The following is a 26,612-nucleotide window of genomic DNA, read 5'->3' as shown; positions in this document are numbered from 1 at the left end:
TTAGTTGTGTTTTGGTGCTGTGTAGAGGAACCAGCTGTTGGGTGTGATTCAGAGCCGTTCAGTTGTAGTCTTCCTCTGAAATTGATGTGCAGTGAGCCCTGAATCTCTTAGCGTTATATTTTTAGGGCTCCTTTCATGACCACGATTTTCTTGTATCTAAGTTCCAGTTTAGTCTAGGTCCACATCTAGACTAAAGAGTGTAGTGTGTCTGAGTGGTACGTAACTGAGGAGGTACTGAAGTGTTAAGGGTATTAAGAGATTTACTCTGGAATCTGCCAGCAAAGTATTGATTATTGAAGAACACAAGAAGCCTCACTGCACACTCATCCCTTCTGGTCATCTGTTGTGTTTCTTATTTGGTTGTGCGGATATGGGAATTTTGGGGCAAATACAAACTAAGTGTTTATTTACTCAGTAAAACACTAATTTTAGAATAAATACAAATACAAAACACAATTCTGCGTCATTGATAGTTCGTCAAGAGGCGATAGCTGGGCTCACATGCATCAGAGGAGACGTGTTAAGTCCTTACCCTCCTAGTGCCTAGAGCACTGTAAGTTACCAAAGGGGTACCAAATTGGGGAAAAGTGGGGAAACATTTGATGAATTTATAAAATAAATAAATATATAAATGCAAGTAACGTTAATATAAAAAATTCTTGTTTTCCATCACTGTTTTCATTCAAACAGCTCCATAGCTCACCTAATGTGAGTCTGGTACTGTTTATAGTTATTATCTGACACCTGGTTTGGTAAATTAGTGCTTTATGACGGAGAAATTTGGAACTAAGCTTTGTTTTGTATTTATGTTTACCTGCATCCATTTGAATGTGGTCTGAATTTTTTTCCCAAGTGAAAACACTCTTATTGCTGAGATGATGAATGTTAATATAATAAATGTTAACTGATCATCTGTCTAATGTCAATGTTTGTTTTTTTTTTCCATCAATTCCAGCAATATTCAGTCAGAATCAGTATGAATCTGATCTTGTCCTTCTTGTCCTCCTTATTCAGTTAGCGCGGTTTTATTTTATTGACTTCAATATTGTGATCTTTAGCTCAGACTCATCCTTTTCTCCTCCCTTTCTCCAGATATCACAAACTGGTTTGGGGCGCACAAGGGACTGATGAACATGGGCTGCCTTCTGGAGTTCTGATTGCTGGGGGAGAGACGGGCAACATCATTCTCTATGACCCTTCCAAGATCATTGCGGGCGACAGTGAAGTAGTCATAGCCCAGAGTGATAAACACACAGGGCCTGTTCGAGCTCTTGATGTCAACTTGTTTCAGGTAATAGTCTGGCCTTATTCTCCAACTTATGTACATTGCATTAAAAAATATCCTGTCACTACTTGTATACCTCAAAACCTCCTATTTCTGGTCTGCATTTGTAAAATTTAAATCACAGCAGCTACTTGTTATATTGTGTGAGAATTTTATTAGGGTGGGCTAAAAGAAATAGTCCCGAATGACCTAAATTTTAGTTAAGAGCTTTAGTTTATTTATGATTTCCCCCCCCCCCTCTACTCTTGTGAAATGACCACTTTAGTGCTATATGTTTTATGACCATAACAATATGTTGCTTGGACTCTTCTATTCTGTAGTCGAACCTGGTCGCCTCTGGAGGTAATGAGTCAGAAATCTACATCTGGGATTTGAACAGTTTTGGCTCGCCGATGACTCCAGGGCCGAAATCACAGGTGAACATTCTTTATTCATCTCTGTTCTGTTTTGTTTTCCAACAGGGTCTTAACCTCCTGGCCTCCTTACTTCTTTAAGAAGTTGTGCAGAAATTTTACCCTGAAATAGCAGCTTCAGCATCATTTTATAATGGGGAGAGTGGTGTGTCTGTCATTGCCACTCTAGGCATTTTGTGACTTGCATGATGACGACCGTGTATATCTTGTCCATAAATGCACATGTACCGCTGTCCTCGAGGAGGCATGATTTGTATTTACTGCAGTGGAGCACAAGTGCAATGCACTCCGCAACTGTAGGGGGAAAATACAGATTTTCTCAGAATTTCCTTCATAATTCAGTCCATTTTAAAAAACTATTTTTATGAGGTTTTTGAACAATAAGTGTTAGGATGTGGATCTCCATTGCAGGGGGCACCGCTTATATGAGCAGGACTTTGTCCATGCTTGTCCTGGTTTCTGTTCACCAGAAAATATGGTAAATAACCATGGGATGTGAATGTTGTTGATCCAGCTTAAGGGGTCAATATTATATATTTATTAGAACCTTCAACCATATAAAAGTACTTTGTAGTGTCCTGGTGCTGCTTTTTAGCCAAAAGCTAATATGTTAGGCCCAAAATAAAACCCTGTCATTCACAGTAAGCTGTAATACACCCCTGTTAATATGTCTGTCACCAATGTCTGTCTGTCATTGTTTTTGTTTGTTAGCCCCTGGAGGACATTAGCTGTGTGGCATGGAACTGCCAGGTGCAGCATATTCTTGCCTCAGCCAGTCCCGGTGGGAGAGCCTCCATCTGGGACCTAAGGAAGAATGACCTCATCATCAAAGTCAGCGACCACAGCAACAGGGTCTGTCCGCTGTCTGTCTCTCTGTCTACTTATGAAAGTGGTAGCATGCGTAGTAATGTGGTTCATTTGCATGATGTTGTGGTTAAAGGGAAATATTTGTGTGTTTAGATGCATTGCTCTGGCCTGGCCTGGAACCCAGAGGTTGCCACTCAGCTGGCGTTGGCCTCAGAAGACGACCGCATGCCTGTTATCCAAATGTGGGATCTGCGATTTGCCACTTCTCCTCTCAAAGTCCTGGAGAACCACACAAGGTATTCCGAAAGTGTCAGAAAGATTATTTGGAGTCCTTCAAGGTCTCTCCAAACTTCTTTGTGCACCAGCTTTTTGTGGATATTCTCAGAATCTCTTAAACACCTTAAAAATAAAGGTACTTATAAATTACAATGATTGCTTTACATAAAAAGTGGCACTGAAGAACCTGTCAAAGCTTTAAGGACCTCTATTAGATATGAAATCACCAGTTTAACGGTTGTTGTTTATTTACAATGGTTATTTTAAAGAATCAAAAGTGTTTCTTTTATTATATTGTTCAAAGAACACCTTAAGGCACCCTTTTTATAGTATACAGTATAGTACAGTGTGTAATTGTCTGTGAGCAGTGTTATCAGCTCATGGCTCTGTTGTCTTCTGTGTTTTGTCCTTCTAATACCATTTTGGATGACTGTTTTTAAAACTCTGTGTGTTATCAGGGGTGTGCTGGCCATTGCTTGGAGTCTGGCTGACCCTGAGTTGCTGCTGAGCTGTGGGAAAGATAATCGTATTCTCTGCTGGAACCCAAACACTGCTGAGGTTAGAGACAGCTGTACATAGTGTAGAACAAGCCACTATTAAGCCACTTCACACATCAAGTGAGCTTTATTTGTGTCAATAAATGTATTTGTCCTGCACATCAAAAGATGAAAATGTGGGTAGTAGCCCCCGAGTGACCCAGCGAACTGCGTCTGGCGCTGTTTAGAGGATCACTGGTTCGAATCCCATGGACAGCTGAGGGCCAGAGAGAGCACAGTTGGTATTGCTCTCTCCTGGGTGGGTAAATGGCGCTCCCACATTGCCATGCTGCCCATCAATGTGTTGGAGCCAGGTATATGGTGCCTCCCTCCAGCTGCGTTGATGTTGGTGTCCCTCCAGTGATGTTGCATCGGCATCAGTTTGAAGAATGAGAGGCTTGACTCACTATTCCACCCTTATTAGTGTCATGGGCATCAAATGCGATGGGGGGGAAGAGTACCTACGGGTTGAGTAATTGGAAGTTCAAATTGGGGAGGAAATAAGCAAAAAATCTGGTAAAAAAAAAAATAATAATAATAACAAAAGATGAAAATGGGAACTTATGCAGTGACTTCACTACACAGCCAATTACAAGATCGTTTGTCTTTATCATGCTTGATTCTCCAAAATGAGCTCAAAAGCAGCTCAAACTGAGGTAATGGACATCCAAGATGTTTGCCTGTTTTGTGAGTAATAAAGGATATTCTCCTGTGATTTAAGATGTGCCTGATTCATATTATTGATGGCACAAAAGAAGATGAGTTAGTTGTTCAATTTACGATAACAATGGAATCCATCATGATGAGAGAAGAGCTGCGAACAATTCTGCGCTTAGAAACACATCATGAATCTGGCGTAGACCTTTTGTTAGGACTTTTCTCCTGAACAAATTTAACAAAACTCTAAAGACGATTTTGGTGAATGAGGTCCATTCATTTTGGGACAGCAGTGTTCCATATAATCTCTCAGAATTTAAATGGACTCAACTTAAGAATTGTTTGGCCCTGTGTTATCTTATATAAAAGGCTATGGTGCAATTATTGCTTCTGTCCAGATTCTTTACGAGCTGCCTACCAGCTCTCAGTGGTGCTTCGACATCCAGTGGTGCCCCAGGAACCCGGCCGTCCTGTCTGCCGCTTCCTTTGATGGACGTATCAGCATCTATTCCATCATGGGTGGCAGTAATGATGCCGTCAACACCGCTCAGGCTGATCAGGTACATGAGAATTTCAGCACTGGTGCTGTTTGTGAATTATACAGAAGATCAGTGGACATCATTGGCCTTATGTCTCCAATGGATGCGTCTGTATTAATATTCCAGATAAGTTCCTCATTCGGCAACATGGACCCCTTTGGCACGGGCCAGGCGTTGCCGCCACTGCAGCTGCCTCAAGCCACCACCACAAACAGCACCATCACACCGCTGAAGAAACCACCCAAGTGGATCCGCAGACCAGTAGGAGCTTCATTCGCTGTGAGTTTCACCCTAATCCACCATCACACAAGAACTGAATTTGGCTTCTGATTTAGTCACAGTCATACACACTGATGTTTGAACCATTTTTATCTGTTTCCAGTTTGGTGGTAAACTCGTCTCTTGGGAGAACATCAAACCACCGCCACAGCAGCCACAGCAGCCTGTGGCCCACATCGTCCATGTTAGCCAGGTTGTCACTGAAACTGATTTCCTAGAGCGTTCCAGTCAACTTCAGTCCACCCTCAATGCAGGAACCTTTGTGGATTTCTGCCAGACGAAGATCGAAGCTGCTCAGAATGAGTTTGAGAAGACCGTTTGGGCTTTTCTCAAGGTAGGTCTTTGATATTAAAATAATGATGGTGTTGTTCCCTGGTATAAAAGTTGTGCAGAAAGAAGATGCAGTTTTTTCTTGATGTCATTTCTACTATAAGACCCAGTCCTTCTCAGTTCTGCGGTTCAACATCAGTTCAACATCATACTTTTATTTACTTATATAGGAGGGGACAGGGGTGGAGCAGGGTCTTTGATGTGTGGTTATGTGAATATCAAAGACAAGTTGTTTCTCTGAAGCTCCCTGGTTTCTCTAGATGAGCCTACAGGACCCTGTTCACCCTCAACACCTCTGTTATCAGAATCTAGTAGCTGTTGTGAAAATAACAGTGACCCTGTTTACACATGATCACTTTATTTTTCTTGAGTATCAGGATTATATCTGGAATATGTTAGATCATAAAAATGCAAAAATGAAAACACAGCCAATACACATTTAAACCAGACACACTTCTGATCACTCAGACCACTTCAGGGGATGATCTGAGACACATTTGGGCTGCATGCGACAATGCATGAGTCAACCAGACAACAAAACCCCCTCCCAGTACAACCCAAACATCAGTAATAAATGCCACACAAGGAGCAAATTTGTGTATTTCATCCCACACAGTAGTTTTACACTGACTAACCAACAGATGCATTGGACTGCCCAGAGTAAACGTATGTAGCTCAAATCTTATTAGGATACGATCTGGGTATTCATGACCATGACATGACCAGGTGTAAACGGGGTCTGGGTCTATTGAGAGTGGCCTGCAACTGACCTGGTGGAGTCAGCATTGTACATTCAGATTGTAAGGAAAGGAAAATACAAATAAAAATTACAATTTCCTTTAACAAATATGAAGGCAATCAAAGGAAGGCCGTGTTCAGGTTTTCACACTCTATAATGGTGGGACAGTTGTTCTCAACTATGGTGATTTGGGCAAAAATGTAACTCAGTTGTTGTTATCTTCAGGTCCACTTTGAAGATGATGCTCGGGGAAAATACTTGGAACTTCTCGGGTACAAGAAGGAGGAACTAGCAATAAAGGTAATTCTTATGCATGTTCTCATATCCTTAGCTGACATCCTATAATGTCCTATAAAGTCCTGCGTTCCTAACCACATTTGGTTAGGAACTTTCTATGATTGCTTGTTTTGACAACCATTTTGGTAAACTAGATATGTAAGCATGGAGAACGTTTTTTTGGGTCTCACCAGTTGGAATATTGGAATATAGTAGCTTGGGACTATAATGTTGATATAGGCAAAGAAAACATTGTTTGTGCCGTCTGTAGTGTCTGTTTTAGCCACCATCATTTCCATTTTTTAAAATGCATAAATGCGTTATAAACATGTCCCATAAAAATAATAATAACCTGCTGATTAGCTGCATGCACTCTCAGAAAGCACATCCTAAACTGTTTTGTTTCTGTGGTTTTCAGATAGCATCAGCTTTAGAAGGGAGAGACCTCAAGTCAGATAAGGACAATGAGGTAAGAGTGTACACACACACACACACACACACTAGGGCTTAGATGAGTTTTTATTTACTTATTTTGACAAGGTTTTTATCAAGGTTTCATGGTGAGGTTATGAGCTCGAGGGATACTTGTTTTAATTATTGCAGATTGCTTCTGGGGTCAGACTGCAGTGGCCACCTATTTTCCTTTTCCTGTTTTTAGTTTCACAACTTTAGGAGAAGAAGTGAAACTATTTCTACAGCTAGAAAGGAAGTTGACTTAGTAACCACTGCGTGGGACATGTCGAAACCTCAGTTCTAAAGCAGTTTGAAAGTATTGTTGAATTGTAATTTATTAACCATTGTGTAGTCTTTATATGCTGAATGCACCCTTTATCCTAAGGGTCAAAAAGGACCCAAATGCAGTCTGTGTACCCTGATGGTGTACAGCTTTCATGGAAGTATGAACAGAGGCGATGTTTCACTTTGGAAGCTCACTGATTTGATTTCACACCCTAAAAAAATGTGGGGGAAAATATAGGCCCAAGTAGTTGCGAGTTTAGTGACGAGCTGAGTTCAAATGAAAGAGAAAGCAAGCAAATATGAATGAAGCAGTCTTTTAAATGAAACAGTGGGAAAACGCCCCTCAGACCATTCCCTCGACTTTGTGCTCTCAGGTATGCGGTTTTGTCCTCTAAACCTGTGTGATTTGCACCTCAGTTAGCTGGAACGCGACCTTCGCTGTGGTGTTTAGCCTGCTATGAGTCATTGTCATCTAAAGAATCGAACATGTTCTGCTGTGAACAGATTGTTATCCAGCGAACTACGTTAAGCTTCTCTCTGCTGATTCACAGCATTTGATCAGTTGCAGTTCTCAGATTGATTGTTTTAATTGTTATAGAATGTTTGATTTAACATTGTGCATAGAGTTCTCTATGTTAAAATTACCCTCTGTAATATTCTGAGACTGTATGAAAACACCTATTGGCAGGTCATTTTTGACCCTTAAGACAACACGAGGATTAATATCATTATTTTCATGTTCATGTTTGGTTAGGATCGATGCAAATCTTGGACAATCTTGGAATTGCATGTTTATTTATCTTAAGTGTGTTGAAAATGGTAGTCAGTTGTTGAGTTCGCCCTCTGTCCAATAACTTTTGTTCTTCAGATTACTGAACCTTTGCTACATTTGAGTTGGGTTTAATTCAGAGGAAAGATTTTGTGTGATTGGTTCGTTCTTTTGAAATTTTGATCGCTAGTAAGGCCAAATCCTGCAGGAAAATCTCATCGATCATCCGCATGCTTGCATTAATCTCTTCAATATCATTTGGAATTTGGTTGCAGTCATTTTTCATTTTTTAATCATTTGCTCAATCTTGTCTGAATGTCAACACATCTCATCCCCACCCCTGGTGTGCATGTGTAGCCTTCTTCTGCTCCTCTACTCGACCATGTTTCCACCCTCTCTTGTGCTCCTACTCCTGGGCCAGAAATTGCTCAGTTGCCTAAGTCTGAGCCTCCTGCCGCTACCCAGCTGGGATCTCCTCGCACATTGCATGGGGAGCTTGCAAACCAGGCGCTGGTCGAACTTTGCACAGAAGCTGTGAAGGAACCATTGCTTGCTGCTAGTGCCAATCAAGTTAAGGACGGCAAAGCTGATTATGAGCCCGTTTCTTTGGCCTCCTCGTCTGATTTTAATGTGACACATCTCATTGAACCATCTACTGATTTGGTGCCCCAGCCTGTTCAGCCCTTTGTGCCTCTCTTTGCACCTTCCAGTGCTGATTCGGAGTCTGGTCTAGCATGTTCAGATCTAGAGGCTGATTCTCAGGCCAGTTTTGCACCTTCCGTTGAGCTTCAGCCATCTACTCCAGGTGAAATTTGTATTATTAAACCCATGGTAATTCCATCATGCGCCCATGATGACCACCCTGAATCACCACTAGTTGTAGAACCTCTCATTGGCCAGACACAGTCTATACAGTTAGTTCCACCGGCTGACCCGCAACAATCTGTGTGTCATCCCCCTGCTGGTCTCACACCACAGGCTGACCTTCAGCTGGAGTTTGCAACTCCTATGTCCCTTCAACCTGTACCAGGCTTCTTACCTCCACTTGACCCACAGGCCCCTCCCATGATCACACCTCCTATTGTCGCTCTACAAACCGTGCCGGAAATGGGCTTGACTCCAGCGGCTGAGCCGCATGCTCCTTCCGAATTGGACCTCGTTTCTCCTGTTAATGGTGAGCCAGAACCTGAGTTGGAGCTGAATGCTGTACCTTTGGATGAAGAGGAGTCTGGTAACGTAGACCTAACAACTGCTGACACACCAGAAGAGGAGGCAGCACTGGAGGAGGTACCTTCACCCGGCCTGCTGTTATTGAGTCTCCTGCCACAGCATCCCTGTGTGATAGCATTACAGTACACTTTTGTCGATCCTTGCACAGCATTATCACTTCCTTCTCTACTTTTTTGTGGATTTGGTTTAAAGACTAAGGTTAAGATGTTGTCGAAACATCATTCAGAGTCTCACACAGGAATGCTGACAACATGGTGGCTGCGTGGAAGCTTATTATTTTCCTTTTAATTGACTTGCAGCTAGTTTGTTTGTAGCAATGAGCAAATATAGCTGTTTGGAGGAGATACCCTGTAAAGGTAATGCATGAACATTGGTAGAGGTCAACTGTGCTGCTCCGTGTTGTGTTTGGAACGAGAGGTAACGTTGCTCTTTTGTCAATAATGACCATTTTGAGAAGTAACATCAATGAGAACTTTCTGAACTGTGGATTTAATGATGTACAGTACAGTATCAGCGGCCAGGTTGATGGTGGTGAGGCAGGTAAAGTAATTCTTTGTGTAGATGTTCAGCTGTGCATTGCGTGTTCCTGAGTGTGGTCGTCATATAGAAATAGTTATGTGTACTTGTTTGTTTGTTTGTTTGTTTATGTATCTTAATTCCTCTTTATTGTAAGTTGTGTTGGTATTAGCGTCCATCTATCTTCCTGAAATTGATAAGTAAACACTGCCCCTTATAACCTAGGTGGAGGGAAATGGGCCTGTTGTAGAGGAGGACGCTTCAGCAGGCGAGGAGAGCCAGAAACTGGAGGAGATCCCTGTTGCTGAAGAGGAACCTGTTGCTGATCAGATCCCTGTACTCGAGGAGAGCCTGTCTCCATTCTCAGAAACTGTTAGCGTCAAAGCTAGCCAAGGCAAGTGTCTCAGACGTCTTTTACTTTCAGGTTATTTTTAACCTGTATGGTTTAGGCTTTGTGCTGTTGACGCATACAGCCTTTATAGGCTGTTTTACCAGGATGCTCGTGCTTATACCTGCCATGATATTATACAAGGCAGAGGGTTTAACGGTATAGAAAAAAAGGTCATGGTTTGGTTCACACCATGTTTTGGAACCTTACAGTTCAGTGCGAATAGTTTGCTCCACTCTGGCTTGCTGTTCCCTATAATCCTTTCCTGTTTATTAACTGGTTAATGTACTGGTATGTTATGCTTCAGAGGTCTTAGCTTTTTGTGTGTCTCTTTGATGCTGCAGATGTAGATAGACTGATCACCCAAGCGCTGCTTATTGGGGATTTCGAAGCTGCCGTCAACCTCTGTCTCCATGACAACCGAATGGCAGACAGCATCATCCTGGCCATTGCAGGTGGGCCAGAGCTGCTTGAAAAGACTCAGAAAAAGTACTTGGCCAAAACGCAAAGTAACATTGGCAAGGTGAGGCCCTGCAGCACTTTCTAAATGTTCTCCCTTCAGAAGACATGTTATTTTTTCATAATTATGTAAATATTGTTGCCCATTTGTAGCCTTTTAATTGTATTTCAGTGACCATGAATGGAGTAGTGCTTAGTGGTGCTGGGCACTAATCATAATGCTTTGCTTGCTTTTCAACCTGCAGCTCATCAGTGCAGTGGTTATGAAAGACTGGTTGGATATTCTGGAGACGTGTGATCTCCACAACTGGAAGGAGGCTCTGGCTGCAGTCATGACCTATGCCAAACCAGAGGAGTTCTCCTCTCTCTGTGGTGAGTAAGGGGCCTGGAGTCTTCTCCAGTATTAATAATAAAGATTAGTCAGTTTTTATGATCACATTTCCAAATGTAGGTGATCATCCAAGACATGATTTCTTCTTCAGTTAGAAAGCTTATTTACTTAACAAGTAGTAGAAACTTGTACCTCACGAATTGGTGCTGTTAAAAATGCTTACATCATGAGAGGGATGCCTGAGAAAAACTATTTTTGGTCCCATAAAGAAACATGCTTGTAATGGAGAGCTATGAGTGTGAAGAAATGTTACTCAATGTAAAAGTACTTTACCAGTTTAACAGATCTTCACACTCTTTCGAACTTTTGCTTTTAATTGTGTGTGGTTTAAAATCTCAGCTAATAGTGACTGTGTTTTATGTGTGTGAACCGTGTGTTCAGGGCTCTTGGGCTCCAGACTGGAGGCTGCTGAGGACTCAGAGCTGCAGGCACAGGCCTGTCTCTGTTACATCTGTGCAGGCAGTATGGAGCAGCTGGTGTCTTGCTGGTCCAAAGCACAGGACTCCAGCAGCCCACTCTCACTGCAGGTAAGGCGTCTCTACCGCAACACACCATATGCCCCCATTGCACTGTTATGTCTCTATTTAAAGTAGTTTCTTTCAACAGGTTTTCTCTTGCCTTGAAAGCCTATTAACAGCCATTATGACAACCTCGCACGCAGCCAGCCACATGAATTTAAGTAGAATAATAGTTCAAGCACCTGGCCTTGTTAACAACCTCCCACATGTAGTCCTTTTTCAAAATGCCTCAAGTGTGTTTTCATATGAAAGGTTCTAGTCAGATCTTTAGGGGTAATTTTATTTGGAGAAATATGTATGAAAGTATGAACCTATTGGCACCATGCCTAATGCCAGATGTGGGTTAGAGGGGTATAAAGTGGGACTGCGTTCTCTGGAATAATGGATGGTGCTCCACCCAGTACTTGTGATCCTAATGCTCTTGTCACTAAACGCAATCAAATCCTCACAGTAATGCTATTCTTGATTTAGGAAGAAACAAATGAGTTCCAATAATAAGAGTGTGTTCTGTGTGTATCCGCTATACTATGTTCTTTGAGTATCCATTCTCTTACAGAACATGCAGATACACCACGAGAATATGCAGAGGAGTGCCCATAAATACGTGTCCATTTTTCATGTGGGCCCTGGAGTTTATCCAGAGTAAGCTGACTACTGACCCACTGTTTATTTTTATTTATTAATTTTTTTTCTTTAGCACCTGGTTGAGAAGGTGGTGGTGCTGCGCCAGGCTGTGGAGAAGGCTCAGGGTGGTATGGCCCCTGCTGTGGGTGCCTTGCTGGCTGAGAAGATGAGTCAGTATGCCAGCCTGCTGGCTTCTCAGGGCAGCCTGCAGACTGCTATCTCCTACCTGCCCACCAACACGGAACAGGCAAGCACAATTCAGTTCTGCTCAAAGTAATTTTACACTTCAGGCTAAAAGTATGAAAGCAAGCAACAAGAAGAGTCTGCTCATAATGGTTTACAAGATCACAAGACCACAGGCCAATTAGAGGTTAAAACGTCAATGCTAATGATCAACATATTGTTGTTCTCATGCGGAAACCTTGGATCTCCAAAATTGCAACTTAACAGGAGAAGGAACTTTCAATGAAAGTCAATGTGAAAAGATTGAAGATTGAAGATGGAAGAATTTCTATTGATCCCTTCCTCATGAGAAATGTGAAAATCTGATTTTCAAACGTGGAAATACAAGCAATTGTCTGTGTGACTTCAGGCTTAGCAACAGATTTTGCTGATAATCACACTGCAGATATGCATGTTTATCTACTTATTTAGCATTTACTCCAGTCCTGTGTTTCCCCAAAGTGCTCATTAGGGACCACATTTGCTCTTTCCATGTGTATTGCAAGTTCAGTAAAAAAGTTCAAGTAAAAAAAATCTTGACTGTCTAAGGAGTGACCGGGTTTGAGAATGGCAGCACACTGAAAAATTAGGGAGTGAAAATTAGAGAGGGAGTTTTTATAATATAATATAAAAGAGGGAAGAACACTTTAGGTGTTTTTTTTTTATCAGGGAAGAATCAGTCAGTTGTACACTTGCTGCAGACATTTGATTAAAGCCTTTTATCCTATGTTGACTAATGTATCTGCCCATGCAGATATGTATATGTATATATGTTGATTAAATGTAGAAACTGGGACTAAATCCACCTGTATTGACATTGCATTTGTATGCGTAGTAAAATATACAATAAAATTAATTCGGACATCAAGACACAATTTCCCAATCATCAAATCAGTTTTCAGTCAAACCTAAACATCTACCCAATGCCAGTTATTAGCAGTTGACTAAAGCAAGAGTCTGTTGACTCTTGATTTAATTCCAACTCATTCTGCAAGGCTGGCTTATTGGCTTGGTAGCTAATTCCGCAGGAGCCATCTGTCTTCTATTTTTTTCCTCTTGTTTTCATGTAAATATCTTGCCAGAAGTGTTTGGCTTAGTCTTGGCTGTGTCAGTGTTTTGCTATGTTTGAGTGTGGGTCCTCAGGTTGCTCTACTTGGCGCTGTGTTGCTGCAGTTTCACCCGACTCAGATTACTTACTTCAAATAGCAGTTTTCATCCAGAATGTGTGGGTGTTGATGAGGTCTTGCTGTTTGTTTTCTATCTTCTCCTGATATAGGTTGCAGTGCAGCAATTGCGTGAGCGTCTGAGCAGGGCTCTGGGTCAGCAGGCTGTGGCCCAGATGGCCCCCGCAGCGCCGGTGCAGAGCAGACGACCAGCAGCGCCTGCAGCCATTTCTCCACAGGCCTACATGCCAGTCCAGCCTCAGCCTCAACAACTGCCCCCTCAGCCCACACCTGCTGCCCCCACGCAACAGTATTACCAGCAGGTACTGAACACCCTCACATATGCACATATAGTGTACATAGTGGGGTACAGAGTTAGTAAATATACCCAAATGCAAAAAATACTAGCTTTACATTTATAAATAGAAAGCATATATTTTGGGTATATTTATTTATCAATGTCTCTTTAGTATGCAGATTTTGCACCGTCATAGCGGTTTGCACAGAGCACCCTTAATTAAAAGTCAACAACGTTTAAACGTTGTCTTTGTGAGGCTGTCCTTTTTTCTGCGAACAGACCACAAGCTGTCATGTGAAGGGATACATAGATATCGTATCAACAAAATTTGGCTAATATGAGACACACAAATCACACAATCTTGATTTGCATGCTTCCTTTTTACTCGAGAATGGTGATCTCTGGGGAACCGGCTCATTTCTTGACTAACCCTGAGTGAGACGTGAGCAGGATTATGTAGGATTATGAGGATTGTTAGAAAACCCGAAAACCTTCATTCTCACTCACCAGTGATTCTGAACTGACGACAACCTCACATACATAATCTTCACAATTTACAGAATCCCCTGGGGGGAGGAAATAAAGTTTTCTTCCTCATCCGACAGCAGCCGCAGTGTGTGGGCGTGTGTGTGTGAGCGTGTATGTGTGTCTCTATTGTGTTCAGGGTAGGGCCGCCTCTACTGTCACTTCCTGGAGTAACCAAACCCCAACAGTTCTGCCCAGTGTCCCTCGTCCGCTAGCCCCAGCAACAGACCTCCAGGTACAGACAGAGCTGGGCCCATGCAGCACAAACACACTCGCACAAACACTCTCTCTCTCTCCCAAGAAACCGGAGTCTAAGGAAGGGTCACACCAAAGAGACACTGTATTTAGGACGCTCAGTGGAAGCCCCTTCTGCACTACAATTGCTGATACCGACCCTAGTAGATAAGTGAGGTCTCGAACTAAAAAGGTTTATTAAACCACCAGTTGATCTACAATGCACACTTTGTAGGTCCTGATGATGACCATGTAGACTACTGACGATTATTATAATTATTATATCTCTACTAGTTGTCATGAATATCTGCTGATATGGCGTTGACCAGCAAGATACTACGCACATATTCTGCTACTGTGTAAGAAGCAATATGTGGTCAACAATATACAGGTGCCAGGTGTTTTTATTTGCACTTACAAAGTTAATGTGTGCAAAATTGGAGCCTGTAATTCTAGTTTAGAAGTTTAAAGCACATAAGCAGATCATTTAAAAGTATTTATCAGTAATAAGAGAGTGTATTTGCTTATAACGGTTAAAGATCACATTAGAACAGATGCAAGTAAACAGAAATACAGTAAGAAGGAATGAGAATTTCTCTTTTTAAAGAAAGTAGTCGAGGTCTTGTGAACTAGTCTGATGAACAAAGCTTAGATCCAGGTTTTTCCTCGACGCATCCAGTTCAATTCCATCAGCAGCTCACCTGATTTAACGCCATTAAGCAGTGATTTAATTAACTAGACTCCCATGAGCAGAGCTTTGGAGATATTTTAATGAACAGTGATGCAAAACCTCTTCTTTCTCTATGCATGTTATTAATACTATCTATTCCCAGTATTAGTGATAAGGACTTCTGATTTTCACAGATGCCTAAAACTTTGCACAGTGTGTGCGGTTACATAAATATAAAGAAAAATATGTGGACGTCTGGGCTACATCTACTATCAGAGAATCAACCAGAGAATGTAGCATTTATTTCTGTAGGGTTTTAACTGCAGTAAATTGAATTAAATGCAGGTATTTCAGTGCAGTTGTCCAGCATCAGTGTTGAGGAAATAAATCAAACATCTGTTTAAAATATCAGTCAAATCTAAATCTAAAACATCTGTCCGATACCAATTACTTATATATATATATTTATTTTTTATATATATATATATATATATATATATATATATATATATATATATTTTTATTTTTTTTTTTATTTTTTTTTTCATTCTCGAAACCAGTACCATGAATACTCAATTTTCTTTTACGTTGTATCAGCTTGCTGCTGTGCTGTGATAAACAATCAAGAACATTCAGAACATAAGAACACCTGTGAGTTTAAGTGGGGAATCTGAAAACTGCTCAGTGCCAAAGGGGCTTCAACACACGGCTGTCCGTCATTGTACCTCGACTGCTCTGTTTGCTTTAATTTCTGTTATTTTATTTTGTATTTTCTCTGAATAACAAACACTAACGCTAACCACTGAATTCTCTCATATTTTGTCTTTGCTCACCCTCCCTCCCACCCGTTTTACATGTCAATGATGTTAATATTTATTAAATAAATAATACAATTACTTAAATAATAATAATTACTTTTTCCTTTTGCTGATGTAGTAAATGGAGGTCATTAGCCTGTACTGGATCGAAGTCACACGCTTCTCTTTTCTTTTATAGTAACACTAAGGCCCCTAAACACTTGCAAGGATGCATGATCTCCCCCCGTCCCTCTGCCCACCACAAGTGCATGTCTGATTTTTCTTCCCTAAATTCCCAGACTTGTTTTTTTTCTGTCCATTTGCACCAGTAGGAGCTGTTTTTTGTTTGTTTGTTTACCCCCCCCTTTTCTAATATTTTCTTCCAGAGAAGCATTGACTGCTGTCTGGCTGTCTGCTCTGTTGTTCCCCTGCATGCTAAACACACTTTCACTTCTCATATAATGCTATAAATATCCTGAGCACTGATCAATATGGTACACCTGCGCAGGTTTGTTTTGCAGTCCAGTGTGCCTTACAGGAGTGGAGTGTCTTACGATCAGCAGAGCAAACTGGATGAATGAATTCACATACACTGCATTATTACAGCATATCAATAAAATCTGCACAGATTCTGTCTTAATTAAATCCATGAATGTTTATGGGTCTTAAGTGATTTACACAACCTTGCCTCACAAGTGTGTAATTGTGCAAACTAGCGATTGGTGATATTAGCAGTCTGTCTATTCTAAGAATGTATATATTTTTAATGGTGAAATCCACCTTTTCAACTAAAACAAATGGCATTTTTTATTTGATTTGATTTTGTATATTTTGTTTTATTTATTTTCTAATGTTAATACAAATATAATACTTTTATTAATAGTAATGCCACTAGTAGTAATGAATAATAATAATAATAATGGTTATGCTTTATTATTTTATAGTTAAAAAAAAAAGTAATAAATGTTCACATTGTTACACCATTTCTGGTTGTGTCTATTAACCACACTTACTGTGTATAGCCTTTTTTTCTGCTCTTTAAGAAACCAAACTGGCATTTTAAATGTTTCTCTATTTAAAGCAAACAAATCACCCAATTCCAATCCTGCTTTTTTAGCCTGTATTTTTCACTATACTGTAGAATAGCATAATCAATTTCTCATTAATAGATCATTACAGTATCACAGTGGCGTGACAGTAACACTGTTCTAATGGTAAGCAAACATTTGGCAACTAAGCCAATTATAATGAGAGGTTCATTCTAGGTTTCTTCTAACTTCCATGTTTTAATTGTAGGTGGGCTGAGGCCAGCTGTATCTTGGGTCCATTTAATGAAGAACAAATGATTTGATGACCTCTACTGTGAAATCATCATCAACTCCCCTCTCTGCCTCTCTTTCTCTCTCTATCTCAGGCCGATTCATCACCCTTCGGTTTGCAGTCTCCAGTGAGTGCGAGTCCCACTGCCCCAAATCCATTCATGTACTCCCAGCAGTATCAGAGTAAGTGACCGCTCCTTTCCGTCTGTCATTTTCATGGACAGACACACACACACAGACGCGTGCACCTGCACTGTGGTACTCAAGCTTATTTTCTACCTGTACTTGTTCTCGTCTAACATCGCAAACATGTGGAATGTTTCTTTCTTTTTTTTTTTTTTTTTTTTTTAAGTTAACATAGATCATTTATATTATTGTGCTGTCCAAAGGCTGAAATCTATTATACCGCCTGTTTAACATGGCTGTCGGCTGTATAATAGTCCCTGCATGATACGAAAGACCTGAAAATACAAGGTCTTCAAACATTCATTAAATGCTAAATGCTAGGGATGGGATGGTAAGTAATCTTAATATAAAAATCTTATCGTAATAGTAATCTTAATATAAAAATACTAAAAACTGAAAGTAGTTTTAATAGCATTGATATTCATCGATAGAATCGATAGAACAGCTCCGAGTGTATAGGATGTTATCACCAGCACGGCCACTGTATACTGTTCAGGGATGAGTTTCCCAAAAGTACTTTCTTTAACTAGTCGACCTCTTCTTTATTCGCAAAGTGCTTCATGAAGTGGGTTTTTCTGCAGTTCAGCACCAAAATTTAGAAAGTGCTAATTCTGGGGGAGGTAGGAAGGAATCTGCTGGTTCTTTTGAGCAGAATTGCAGGATTATTATTATTAATAGTAATAATAATAATAGTTTTAATATAAAATAGAATTTGTTTTATCAAACAGAAATTTATAAAGCATAATAAACAAACATTTAACATATAATAATAATAATAATAATTATTGATTCAATAAGAACATTAATTAAATGAAATAATAATAAATAATTTGTGGCATTAATTTTAGTAGGGTTTTTTTTTTTGTTTGTTCTTATATGTGTATTTTGATTGTTTTACAACAGCTGAGAACATCCTTCGACCAATCAGATTGTACTAAGATTGATCACTTTTAGGAAACTCACCCCATATTATTATAATGAAAGACATGTCTAATTCTACTGTGACTTTGTTTATCAGAATTGTTAGAATCCACAGTATATCATTTCAAAGCTGTCCCATCCCTTCTAATGAACCCTAATGATGCCGGAGCTCTCTTCCATGTTTGAAAAAAACTCTTTGCATGTTTATATTGAATGTAAGCTGCTGATCCAGTGTGATGACTGTGATTTTCCTTTCAGAATGTATCTAACCGCATTTGCCTGCTCTCTCTGTTGTCTCTGTGAACCTCAGCCTACCCCCAGGTCCAGCAGTTCACACCTGGTGCTGGGGGACCCCCTCTCTATCAACCACTCCAGTACTCCTCTTCTACAGCCTCTCCTCTCCCTCCTCCACCTTCATCCTCTGCTCCTGCTCCTTTCTACCCCCCTCAGTTCATGCATCCTGCATCATCTCAGCCTGCGCCTCCGGTCTTCCCCGGACCTCTTCCTCCTCCTCCACTCGCTGCAGGCCAGACGGCTCATTCTGCGCCTCCTCCTCCTCTCTCCTCCTCCTCGTCTTCCTTCTCTCCTCCTCCTTTCTCCTCTGGAGTCTCCTTCCAGCACGGTGGTCCGGGTTCACCCACCGCCTACCTTCCACCTCCACCCACTGGAGCCTCAGGTACACAGGCTGAGCCCACCCTGATCCCAGCCTCACAGAGAACAGGTCTGCACCACAGTGCCCTTTTTGATAACCGCCTTAAACACAGACACCCTAAAGCTGACACTTGTAACACACACACATGCCTTCTTTAGTTTATGCGTTACAGTATTAGGAGTAGCAGACGTGGAGTTGATGGTTAACGTTCTCCTTTGTTCACAAGATTGCTCACATGTCTCTGAGGCCTTTCTTTCAGGAAAAAATACCCTTCATAAATAATTTTATGTAGAAATAAATGCAACACTAATCCAGCTACACTGTCCCAGGATTCCAGTATAGATGGAGTTGAGCCCTATTTTTAGTAGGTAGTGCTCCTTGGTTTCCGCTAATTCAACAGTATGTCTTGCTGTTTGCATTAGTTCTCACAGCTGGCTTTATTGCCTACATTAAACTCTTGCTATTTATAGCTACAGTATACAGATCCAGGCCTTTAGAATAAAATTTTTCCCCTAATACTTTCAATCTGTCACAACACTGTCTAACATAACACATAAGAACATAAGGGGGAGCTCCAGTTACAGTGTTGTGGGCTTATCTCTAGCCTGCTGAGCAAACATGAAATGACCAAAGAGCAGAACAGCTGCTTACCGTGTGGTAGATTTGATGTCCAATATAGTGTTAAACGTAGTGCTACAAGAAGAGCAGGACGTGGGTAAGTTAGAAAACCCTAACTGACAGTTTAGTGGGCTGTTACTGTTTAAACACATCTGCCCTTTTTGTAACAAAAAAAAGAAACTGCCAAAGACAGGTGTTGCTAAAAGCAGGTACCCCTGTAGGTAGTTCTGCTACCGATTTAGTCATTCATTAACATGACCTTCAGCATCTACACTGGTTTACAATACTGGAGTCAAAGGTCCTTCAGGACACCAAGTATATTGTTAGTTTTTGACAATTGCATGACAGAAGTTTCTAGAAAGAATAGTGTGATTGTGTCTTATCCACAGGAGGAATCATCCAAGATAGCTGGTGTTTAGAAGGTGAATTACAGTAGAAATCTGTACTTCAGCATGAACTAATGGGCTATACAAATCATGGTGTTGTAATATTACTAATTCTGGTTATGAAAATGAACAATTATGCAAAATCTAATGGGAATCACATTTGAAAGCAATGCATATTTGCAATAACAGCATTTCTTTGGTGCCGTAAGTGAGTTTATCCGCTTAAATTCATGCATATAGATTGTGGCTTAAATCTATGCAGTCTAGACTGGAAATCCATCATAAACCAGTTGCCCTAGATTCATTGTTGGCGAAAGCAGCAATCATTTAGATGTTGAGTGATCAGCGCTATGCATGATAAGCAATCTAGGTCAGCTATTACTCTGATGAGAATGGAGCTGTTGGTGCACAATGAGCAATAGGTCAACAGCCAGGCTAGAGTGCTTCCGTTCTTAGAGCACCATGGATGCTCTCTTCTGCACTTTGACTTGCTTCTAAATTTAGCTTACTGTGCAGTACATTAACCATAGCGTGTTGAGCCAGTGGACTCCTTCTGTCAGAGCAGCGTTGTTGGAGTGCAAATGTTTAATATAACCTAGGTCTTCAGAATCAGTTGAGTTTGTAACACTAATTTGCTTGAGGTCTTGGGGTTTCTCTGATAACATGGATAAACACTGTATGTTCAAATGTTTGTGGACACCCCTTCTAATGAATGCATTCAGCTACTTTAAATTGCACCCATTGCTGACACAGCTGTTTAGACTGGACTAGTCCCTGTAGAGAAGCAGTGCCAATATAACATGCCTAATGCAAGGTGTAGGCTAGAGGGGTAAAAAGCCCCCAGTATTGAGCTGTGGAGCAGTGGAGCTGTTTTCTTTGGAATGATGGTGCTCCATCCAGTACTGTTGGGGATGAGGAGAGGTGATGATCATCTAACATCCTGACCTCACTAACACTCCTGCCACTGATCAATCAAATCCTCACAGCAGTGCTGCTAGCAAATCTACTAGAAAACCTTACTTGTAGAGACAGTTACTCCAACAAAAGCAGAACAAGCTCTTTTATTTTTCTTAGGCAGAATAAAACAAAGAATGAGTAGATGTCCCAATACTTTTGTCCATATAACATATCTCTATAATTGCTTTTAGATTATTAATTAGTTTTGCTGAAGCTTCTGTGTAATCAGTAACCTGCTTTCTGTCAGTGGGCTGGAGTAATACACTAATTAAAGGCACATATGTAACTGACCCCTATGGGGCGCTGAATGATGACCAGCAGGCCTTGTGCCGGAGATGGGACGTCGGACAGCATTGCTCAATGTATAGATGTGAATAATTACATTAGCTGTGTTCTGTTCCACCTCAGGACCCCAGAATGGCTGGAATGATCCTCCTGCTCTCAGCAGAGGACCCAAGAAGAAGAAGGTAGGTTTGATGAAGCACTGTTGTTCTCAATGTTCTTGCAGATTTACTCCATTTCAGCTACAGGAACGTGGAAGCAGCAGGAAAATTTCATTAATAGTGAGCAAGAGGTTTGACTGAATGTCAGCAGCATCTTCATTACCTTTGCTACCAATTCTCCAGCAGAGTGTAACAGTACCTTTAATCGCATACTGTCATGCAAAAACCTTGTATTTCCTTTTTTGACTGTTTGACATAATTTGATTCCATTTTTAACATTGTGTCCAAGTTTCCTGATGGACCAATACCACCATTATGAAATAGGATCAGTAGAAATGCTCAGAAAAGACTTGGAAGATAAACATTTTTCATTGACTTCCATTGAAAGTTGAGAAGTTTTTTTCCTTCTCTAATAAAGTTACAAGATTTTTGCACGAAAGCAACGATAAGCAGTCAGTTGCAGATGCTCCTGAAGGCTTTACTCTGTTAATAATTAGACTGGGTAATGTTGGACTGGCATCAACAAAGAGCATTAAGGCTTTTTCCATACAACCGACAAAATTGTCATGGGGAGGAGGTGGCTCACTGGTTGTAAAATTAATGAGATGGCTTGTAATGTTCAACAGGGCAGCAGAATTAGAGAACATGTCCCACTGTTCCATAAGGAGCTTCTTGGTTGGTAAGGGAGGGAATATGTGGTTTTAAAAAAGAAAAAAGGCCCCTCAATCTGTTTTAGCTTTATCTCCACATGTAGCAGTTTTAGTGAATTATTCAAGCTAAACTCTACAAACTATTTGTGATGCTTTGGTCAGATATTACCAGTGATTTTGAATATCTATATAATACTTCTTGAAATGTTAGTGTGGCTTTTGGTTTGGGGTTTAAAGATAAAAACTAAAACTGTTGCATAGTACTGTAACCATTTCTGAAATTCAGATCACTGCTTGTAATCCATACCTTTTGGCCTGTAGCTTGTATACATTCTTGCCTTATAAATAACATTATTCTATTAATAGAATCTAAGTTGATGTCTGAATCTCAATTGCCAAACATCTTCATCTCCAGATCCCAGAAAACTACACTCCGCCTGCTCCCATCACAGCCCCCATCTTGTCTCCACTGGGAGACCTTCAGCAGGCAGCCCCTGTGCAGCCTCCCCAACAACAGCAGCAGCAGCAGCAGCAGCAGCAGCCCCAGCTCCCAGGACAGCCAGCTGGAGTTCCTCCGCCCTTCACCCCTATCCAGCAGCAGCCCCTGGGTCCGAATGTCAGGAACCCTGCTATGCCCAGCATGACCGTAGAAGGCGCACCGGGGGCACCCACTGGAGGTGTCATACAGGTATCCAAAATTGTCCAAGAACACTTAAATGCCATATTGGAGATAACATCTTACACTTGACTGAATTTGAATGTGTTCACCTCAAGCCAATGCAATCGCTGCCTGCTGAGAAGATCATGAAGAAGCCCATCCCAGATGAGCACCTCATTCTGAAGACGACGTTTGAGGGCCTGATCCAGAAGTGCTTGGCTGCCGCCACAGATCCAGTTAGTTATCCTGAGCATTTCAAGTGGTTCAGTCTAATAAAATGTTTTTTTCAGTTTCTTTGCCATGTATCAACATACTATACCTCTTTATCTTATCCAGGACGTAATACTATAATTATATAAGGAATTTCTTTGCTTAGCTTTAATGTTTTTCCAAACACTTTTCCAAACAGCAAACCAAGAGGAAGTTGGATGATGCTAACAAGAGGCTGGATTCCCTTTATGACAAATTAAGAGAGCAAACGGTGGGTCTGTCTTTATTTCATAGAGGTGGAAGAGTAAATTACTGTTTTAGTATTTTAGTGAAAAATACGAACATTTATAAAGTTTACTGTATTTGTGATTAGTGTTGGACTTCTTCACATTTAACTGAGTGGCTCAGCGGTCTAATGTGCTACCGCTGTGACCTGGGGTTGTGAGTTTGAATCCTGAGCCATGACGCTTTGCCATCAGGGACTGGAGTCTGAGAAGGCACGATTGGCTGTGCTAGTGCTAGGGGGCGCTATTGGGGAAAGGGGAAGCATTCGCCAAAACAAAATATAATAATGTGATCGATGTTATGGTGAAATTCAAGCTATTGTCATTGGAATATGGTCACGATAATTACCTGACTTTCTCGATTAACAATATCATGAAAAAAAAACTCAACATATAAGACATATATTTTCTTTTCAGTTGAGAATCTCCATTCAAAATCATGTCTAGTCTTGGACTGTTTTAATCAACAATCTTAATGGGCATTATGGGTATTGGTTTCCTCTAGGTTTGTCAGGCCTGGTGGTAGAACCCTTGTTGATAATACTGTAGGAATCAATACTGTGTTTATATCATGGAGTACCTTAATATTGAATATTGACACATATCTAGACGCCAGGCCTGGAGGGATCTGATATCCTAGATGACTGGACCTTTATACACCATAGAAATGTGACCAGGGATCCTAGGTTTGCAATGTTTGTTTAACAATCTCCACTGCTCTTTCTTCAGCTTTCTCCAGCCATTGTGAGCGGCCTCCACAACATAGCGCAGAGCATCGAGTCCCGCTCCTACACTGATGGCCTCAACATGCACACACACATCGTCAGCAACAGCAACTTCAGTGAGACCTCCGCCTTCATGCCAGTCCTGAAGGTGGTGCTTACGCAGGCTAATAAGTTGGGAGTCTGATCTCATGCATACGCACACTACTCAAAACCAGTATTCCTGCTCCAAAACAAGCCATCAGTCAATAAGGACCAACATATATTGACCTGTTCCGCCAGTCTTATCAGAGCTGGAATAGGGCATTCCAGTTTACAGGCTTTTTCTCTTCCTTTTTTGTTAGTTTTTAAATTTTATGTTTGTTCATGTTGCCATTATTTTATATATGTAATCATGGCAGAGCAGAGTGCAATGGGGAGATTTTCCCTTTTCTTCTTTGGAAATTTAAAGGCATGTTATGAGTCAATGCAAGTTTTAGGCAACGGCTATGAAACTAGTTCTGGGACATCAGTGTGTCCCGGGTTTATCATGTAATTGAGTTTTCAAACATTTGCATTTTTAGCTTTTTGTTTCATGTCTTGTCTAAATTAATTTTAGCCTATTGATTTGTATGATTATGATTTTCAAAAGCTTTGCCATTTCTGTGACGTTTAATGTAGTTCTCCATTATTGCATTATCCGTTGACCAGGATGGATATAAAGTCTCAAACAAGCAGATATTTTCAATAAATGTTATTTATTTATAGCTTTTAAGATTTGGTTTAATATCAATAGCTAAACAGAGCTACAAGACTAAGGTTTCTCCTTAAGATTATGAGGCTGCCTAGTTTTACTTTTTCCTATAGCAGGATAAAACCTTGAAGCCACACAGTCCATCGATAGTTCTGATTAATTGCTTTAATTCAGTAGGATTGCAACATTTGTGAAAATGGGGGAGACGAGCACTGTACTTTTTATGGGATGGTTCGCTCTCAGATCAAGCATTGGTGATGTTCACCATAAAAGGGAAAGTTGTTGTTGGTCTCCAAGATCACCTGAATTTTGATACTGTATGTTGTAAATTCTCAGTTTGCCTTATGATGGTATGTTAGAGCCACTGCTGTTTTGAACACTAAGTCAAAGTTTGCGGGAATGTCTGAGAGAAGATCTCTAGCTGCTGGTCAATGACTGATCCTGTCTACACCTTCGTTTTGGACGTGAAGGCAGCAGTGCTTCACGCACAGCCTTTCGCTTGGAGGGCTTCAGTGCACAATGTTTAAATGACTATTGTAAAATTTTGAAGGTGGATGTTTCATTTTAAGCCATTTGTTCAAATAAATTGATACATATTTCTCAAAATCTGTTAAATGTTTTATTGGTACGGATCTCCTTTTGGCCTTTCCTTTTAAGAACATATAGCAATATCAGTACATCAATAAAATAAAAAATAAGTTTAATATTTGATTTCTATGAAACTGAGTGTGTATTTGATTCATAAGAAATGATTGTCCTGCATCATTGTAAATTCTCATTCAGATGAATGTTCATGAAGTTCTGACTACACAAGGAAAGTAAAGCTGTTTTTGGAGTTTTATTTAGTTACAATATATATGTAAACCTTGTTATATATTTTAGTTTGCTTCACTAAAAACAGCAGCATTACTTTAAATTCAATCTTTTTATATTAGAAGTAAAGACAAGTTTTAAAGGGGGGGGGGGTTACAAAAGAATGCCATCCCCTTATCCCAACTATGCCCCCATCCAAAAAGTAAATAAATAAGGGCTACAATAAATGTAAAACTAGCATACATCTTTACATCCTTTTTGAAATAATATTCTCATGTAATGTGATTTCTTCTACACATATTATAATCCCACCCATACTGACACTTGCCATGGCTGTATTGGGTTATCGCCCTTTTTGTTTAAGTGAGGAGATCTGCTCATCAGTGGTCTGAATCAATCTGGATAGGTTAAGCTGTGCTAACACTGCCGAGTTCTCATTGGGAGGTTGGATACTGGAAAGTGGTGGATAGTCATGCCATCACTTATTTTTAGGTAATTGATATTACTTTATAGAAATCAGTTTTTGTTTTGACAGTACATTTTTATGTAACTATTGTTAAAAAAGCTAGATTATATTCACCGTAATTTCATTTTTTTAAAGCAATAAAAAGAGGGAGTATGCAAAGGGGTTGGACACTTATATACTATAGGCACTGTACATTCTTAAATGTGTAATATTGGAACCACCGATAGGGTTTACAGGCAAGTTCACCATTTTCTCAGATGGAAAAGGTAAAAAGGATTGGTAAACGTCACATCCCATAACTCTGTGTGCTCTAGAATCCAGTGTTTACCACCTATAAATTCTACTTCACTTTACTGGCTATCTTACAAGTGGTACAAATGGTATTTTCTAGTTTCTGACACCACTCAAATGCCCCTTAAGTATAGAGTAGTATTTAGTTAGATAGATAAAGAACTTTATTTATCCCAGAGGGAAGGTCAGGTACACAGCAGCACAGATGTACAAGTACAATGTAAAGCGAACAAGAGTAGGAGGCCTTCCATGTATGTATGTATGTATGTATTTGGCTCAGTGGTTAGAGCGCCGGGCTATTGATAACAAGGTTGTGGGTTCGATTCCCGGGCTTGGCAAGTTGCCACTGTTGGGCCCTTGAGCAAGGCCATTTACCCTCTCTGCTCCCTGGGTGCTGGAGTTAGCTGCCCACCGCTCCGTGTGTGTGTGTACGTACTCACTGCCCCTAGTTCACTACCACAGATGGGTTAAATGTGGAGGACACATTTTGCTGTACAGTGACAAATATGTGCACCTTTTACCTTTGCAGATACATAAACAGAAATAAGCAGTTAAAGTGAAACATGCAGTTTTTTAGTATTTATGCACTGTCAAGTGCAAAAATATTACGCAGATGACAGTGCA

The 26,612-nt window shown here is 40.5% G+C and overlaps 1 protein-coding gene across 11 annotated transcripts in view; it reads left to right on the top strand.

Moving 5' to 3' along the window:
* sec31a (SEC31 homolog A, COPII coat complex component) overlaps nucleotides 1–25,024 on the top strand; it is a 33,247-nt gene extending 8,223 nt beyond the window's left edge. For 3 of the 11 annotated variants that reach the window (XM_072658038.1, XM_072658037.1, XM_072658036.1), the window contains 26 exons: nucleotides 1,093–1,291; nucleotides 1,606–1,701; nucleotides 2,410–2,550; nucleotides 2,659–2,801; nucleotides 3,240–3,339; nucleotides 4,373–4,534; nucleotides 4,640–4,792; nucleotides 4,896–5,126; nucleotides 6,087–6,161; nucleotides 6,556–6,606; nucleotides 8,002–8,931; nucleotides 9,616–9,784; nucleotides 10,123–10,301; nucleotides 10,483–10,609; nucleotides 11,010–11,155; nucleotides 11,844–12,017; nucleotides 13,269–13,478; nucleotides 14,118–14,213; nucleotides 17,094–17,181; nucleotides 18,416–18,826; nucleotides 19,765–19,797; nucleotides 21,127–21,185; nucleotides 22,227–22,499; nucleotides 22,586–22,705; nucleotides 22,879–22,950; nucleotides 23,693–25,024. In XM_072658038.1, the coding sequence (XP_072514139.1) occupies nucleotides 1,093–1,291; nucleotides 1,606–1,701; nucleotides 2,410–2,550; nucleotides 2,659–2,801; nucleotides 3,240–3,339; nucleotides 4,373–4,534; nucleotides 4,640–4,792; nucleotides 4,896–5,126; nucleotides 6,087–6,161; nucleotides 6,556–6,606; nucleotides 8,002–8,931; nucleotides 9,616–9,784; nucleotides 10,123–10,301; nucleotides 10,483–10,609; nucleotides 11,010–11,155; nucleotides 11,844–12,017; nucleotides 13,269–13,478; nucleotides 14,118–14,213; nucleotides 17,094–17,181; nucleotides 18,416–18,826; nucleotides 19,765–19,797; nucleotides 21,127–21,185; nucleotides 22,227–22,499; nucleotides 22,586–22,705; nucleotides 22,879–22,950; nucleotides 23,693–23,872 (4,618 nt within the window). In that variant the 3' untranslated portion in view covers nucleotides 23,873–25,024. The remainder of the gene's footprint in view (nucleotides 1–1,092; nucleotides 1,292–1,605; nucleotides 1,702–2,409; nucleotides 2,551–2,658; nucleotides 2,802–3,239; nucleotides 3,340–4,372; nucleotides 4,535–4,639; nucleotides 4,793–4,895; nucleotides 5,127–6,086; nucleotides 6,162–6,555; nucleotides 6,607–8,001; nucleotides 8,932–9,615; nucleotides 9,785–10,122; nucleotides 10,302–10,482; nucleotides 10,610–11,009; nucleotides 11,156–11,843; nucleotides 12,018–13,268; nucleotides 13,479–14,117; nucleotides 14,214–17,093; nucleotides 17,182–18,415; nucleotides 18,827–19,764; nucleotides 19,798–21,126; nucleotides 21,186–22,226; nucleotides 22,500–22,585; nucleotides 22,706–22,878; nucleotides 22,951–23,692) is intronic. The other 8 variants (XM_072658046.1, XM_072658044.1, XM_072658040.1 and 5 more) reach the window with 8 other exon arrangements.
* Nucleotides 25,025–26,612: the final 1,588 nt, after the last annotated feature.

Source organism: Salminus brasiliensis, chromosome 16 (genome assembly GCF_030463535.1).
Source record: "Salminus brasiliensis chromosome 16, fSalBra1.hap2, whole genome shotgun sequence".
Lineage (NCBI taxonomy): Eukaryota > Metazoa > Chordata > Actinopteri > Characiformes > Bryconidae > Salminus > Salminus brasiliensis.
This window is presented reverse-complemented; position numbering and strand designations above follow the sequence as displayed.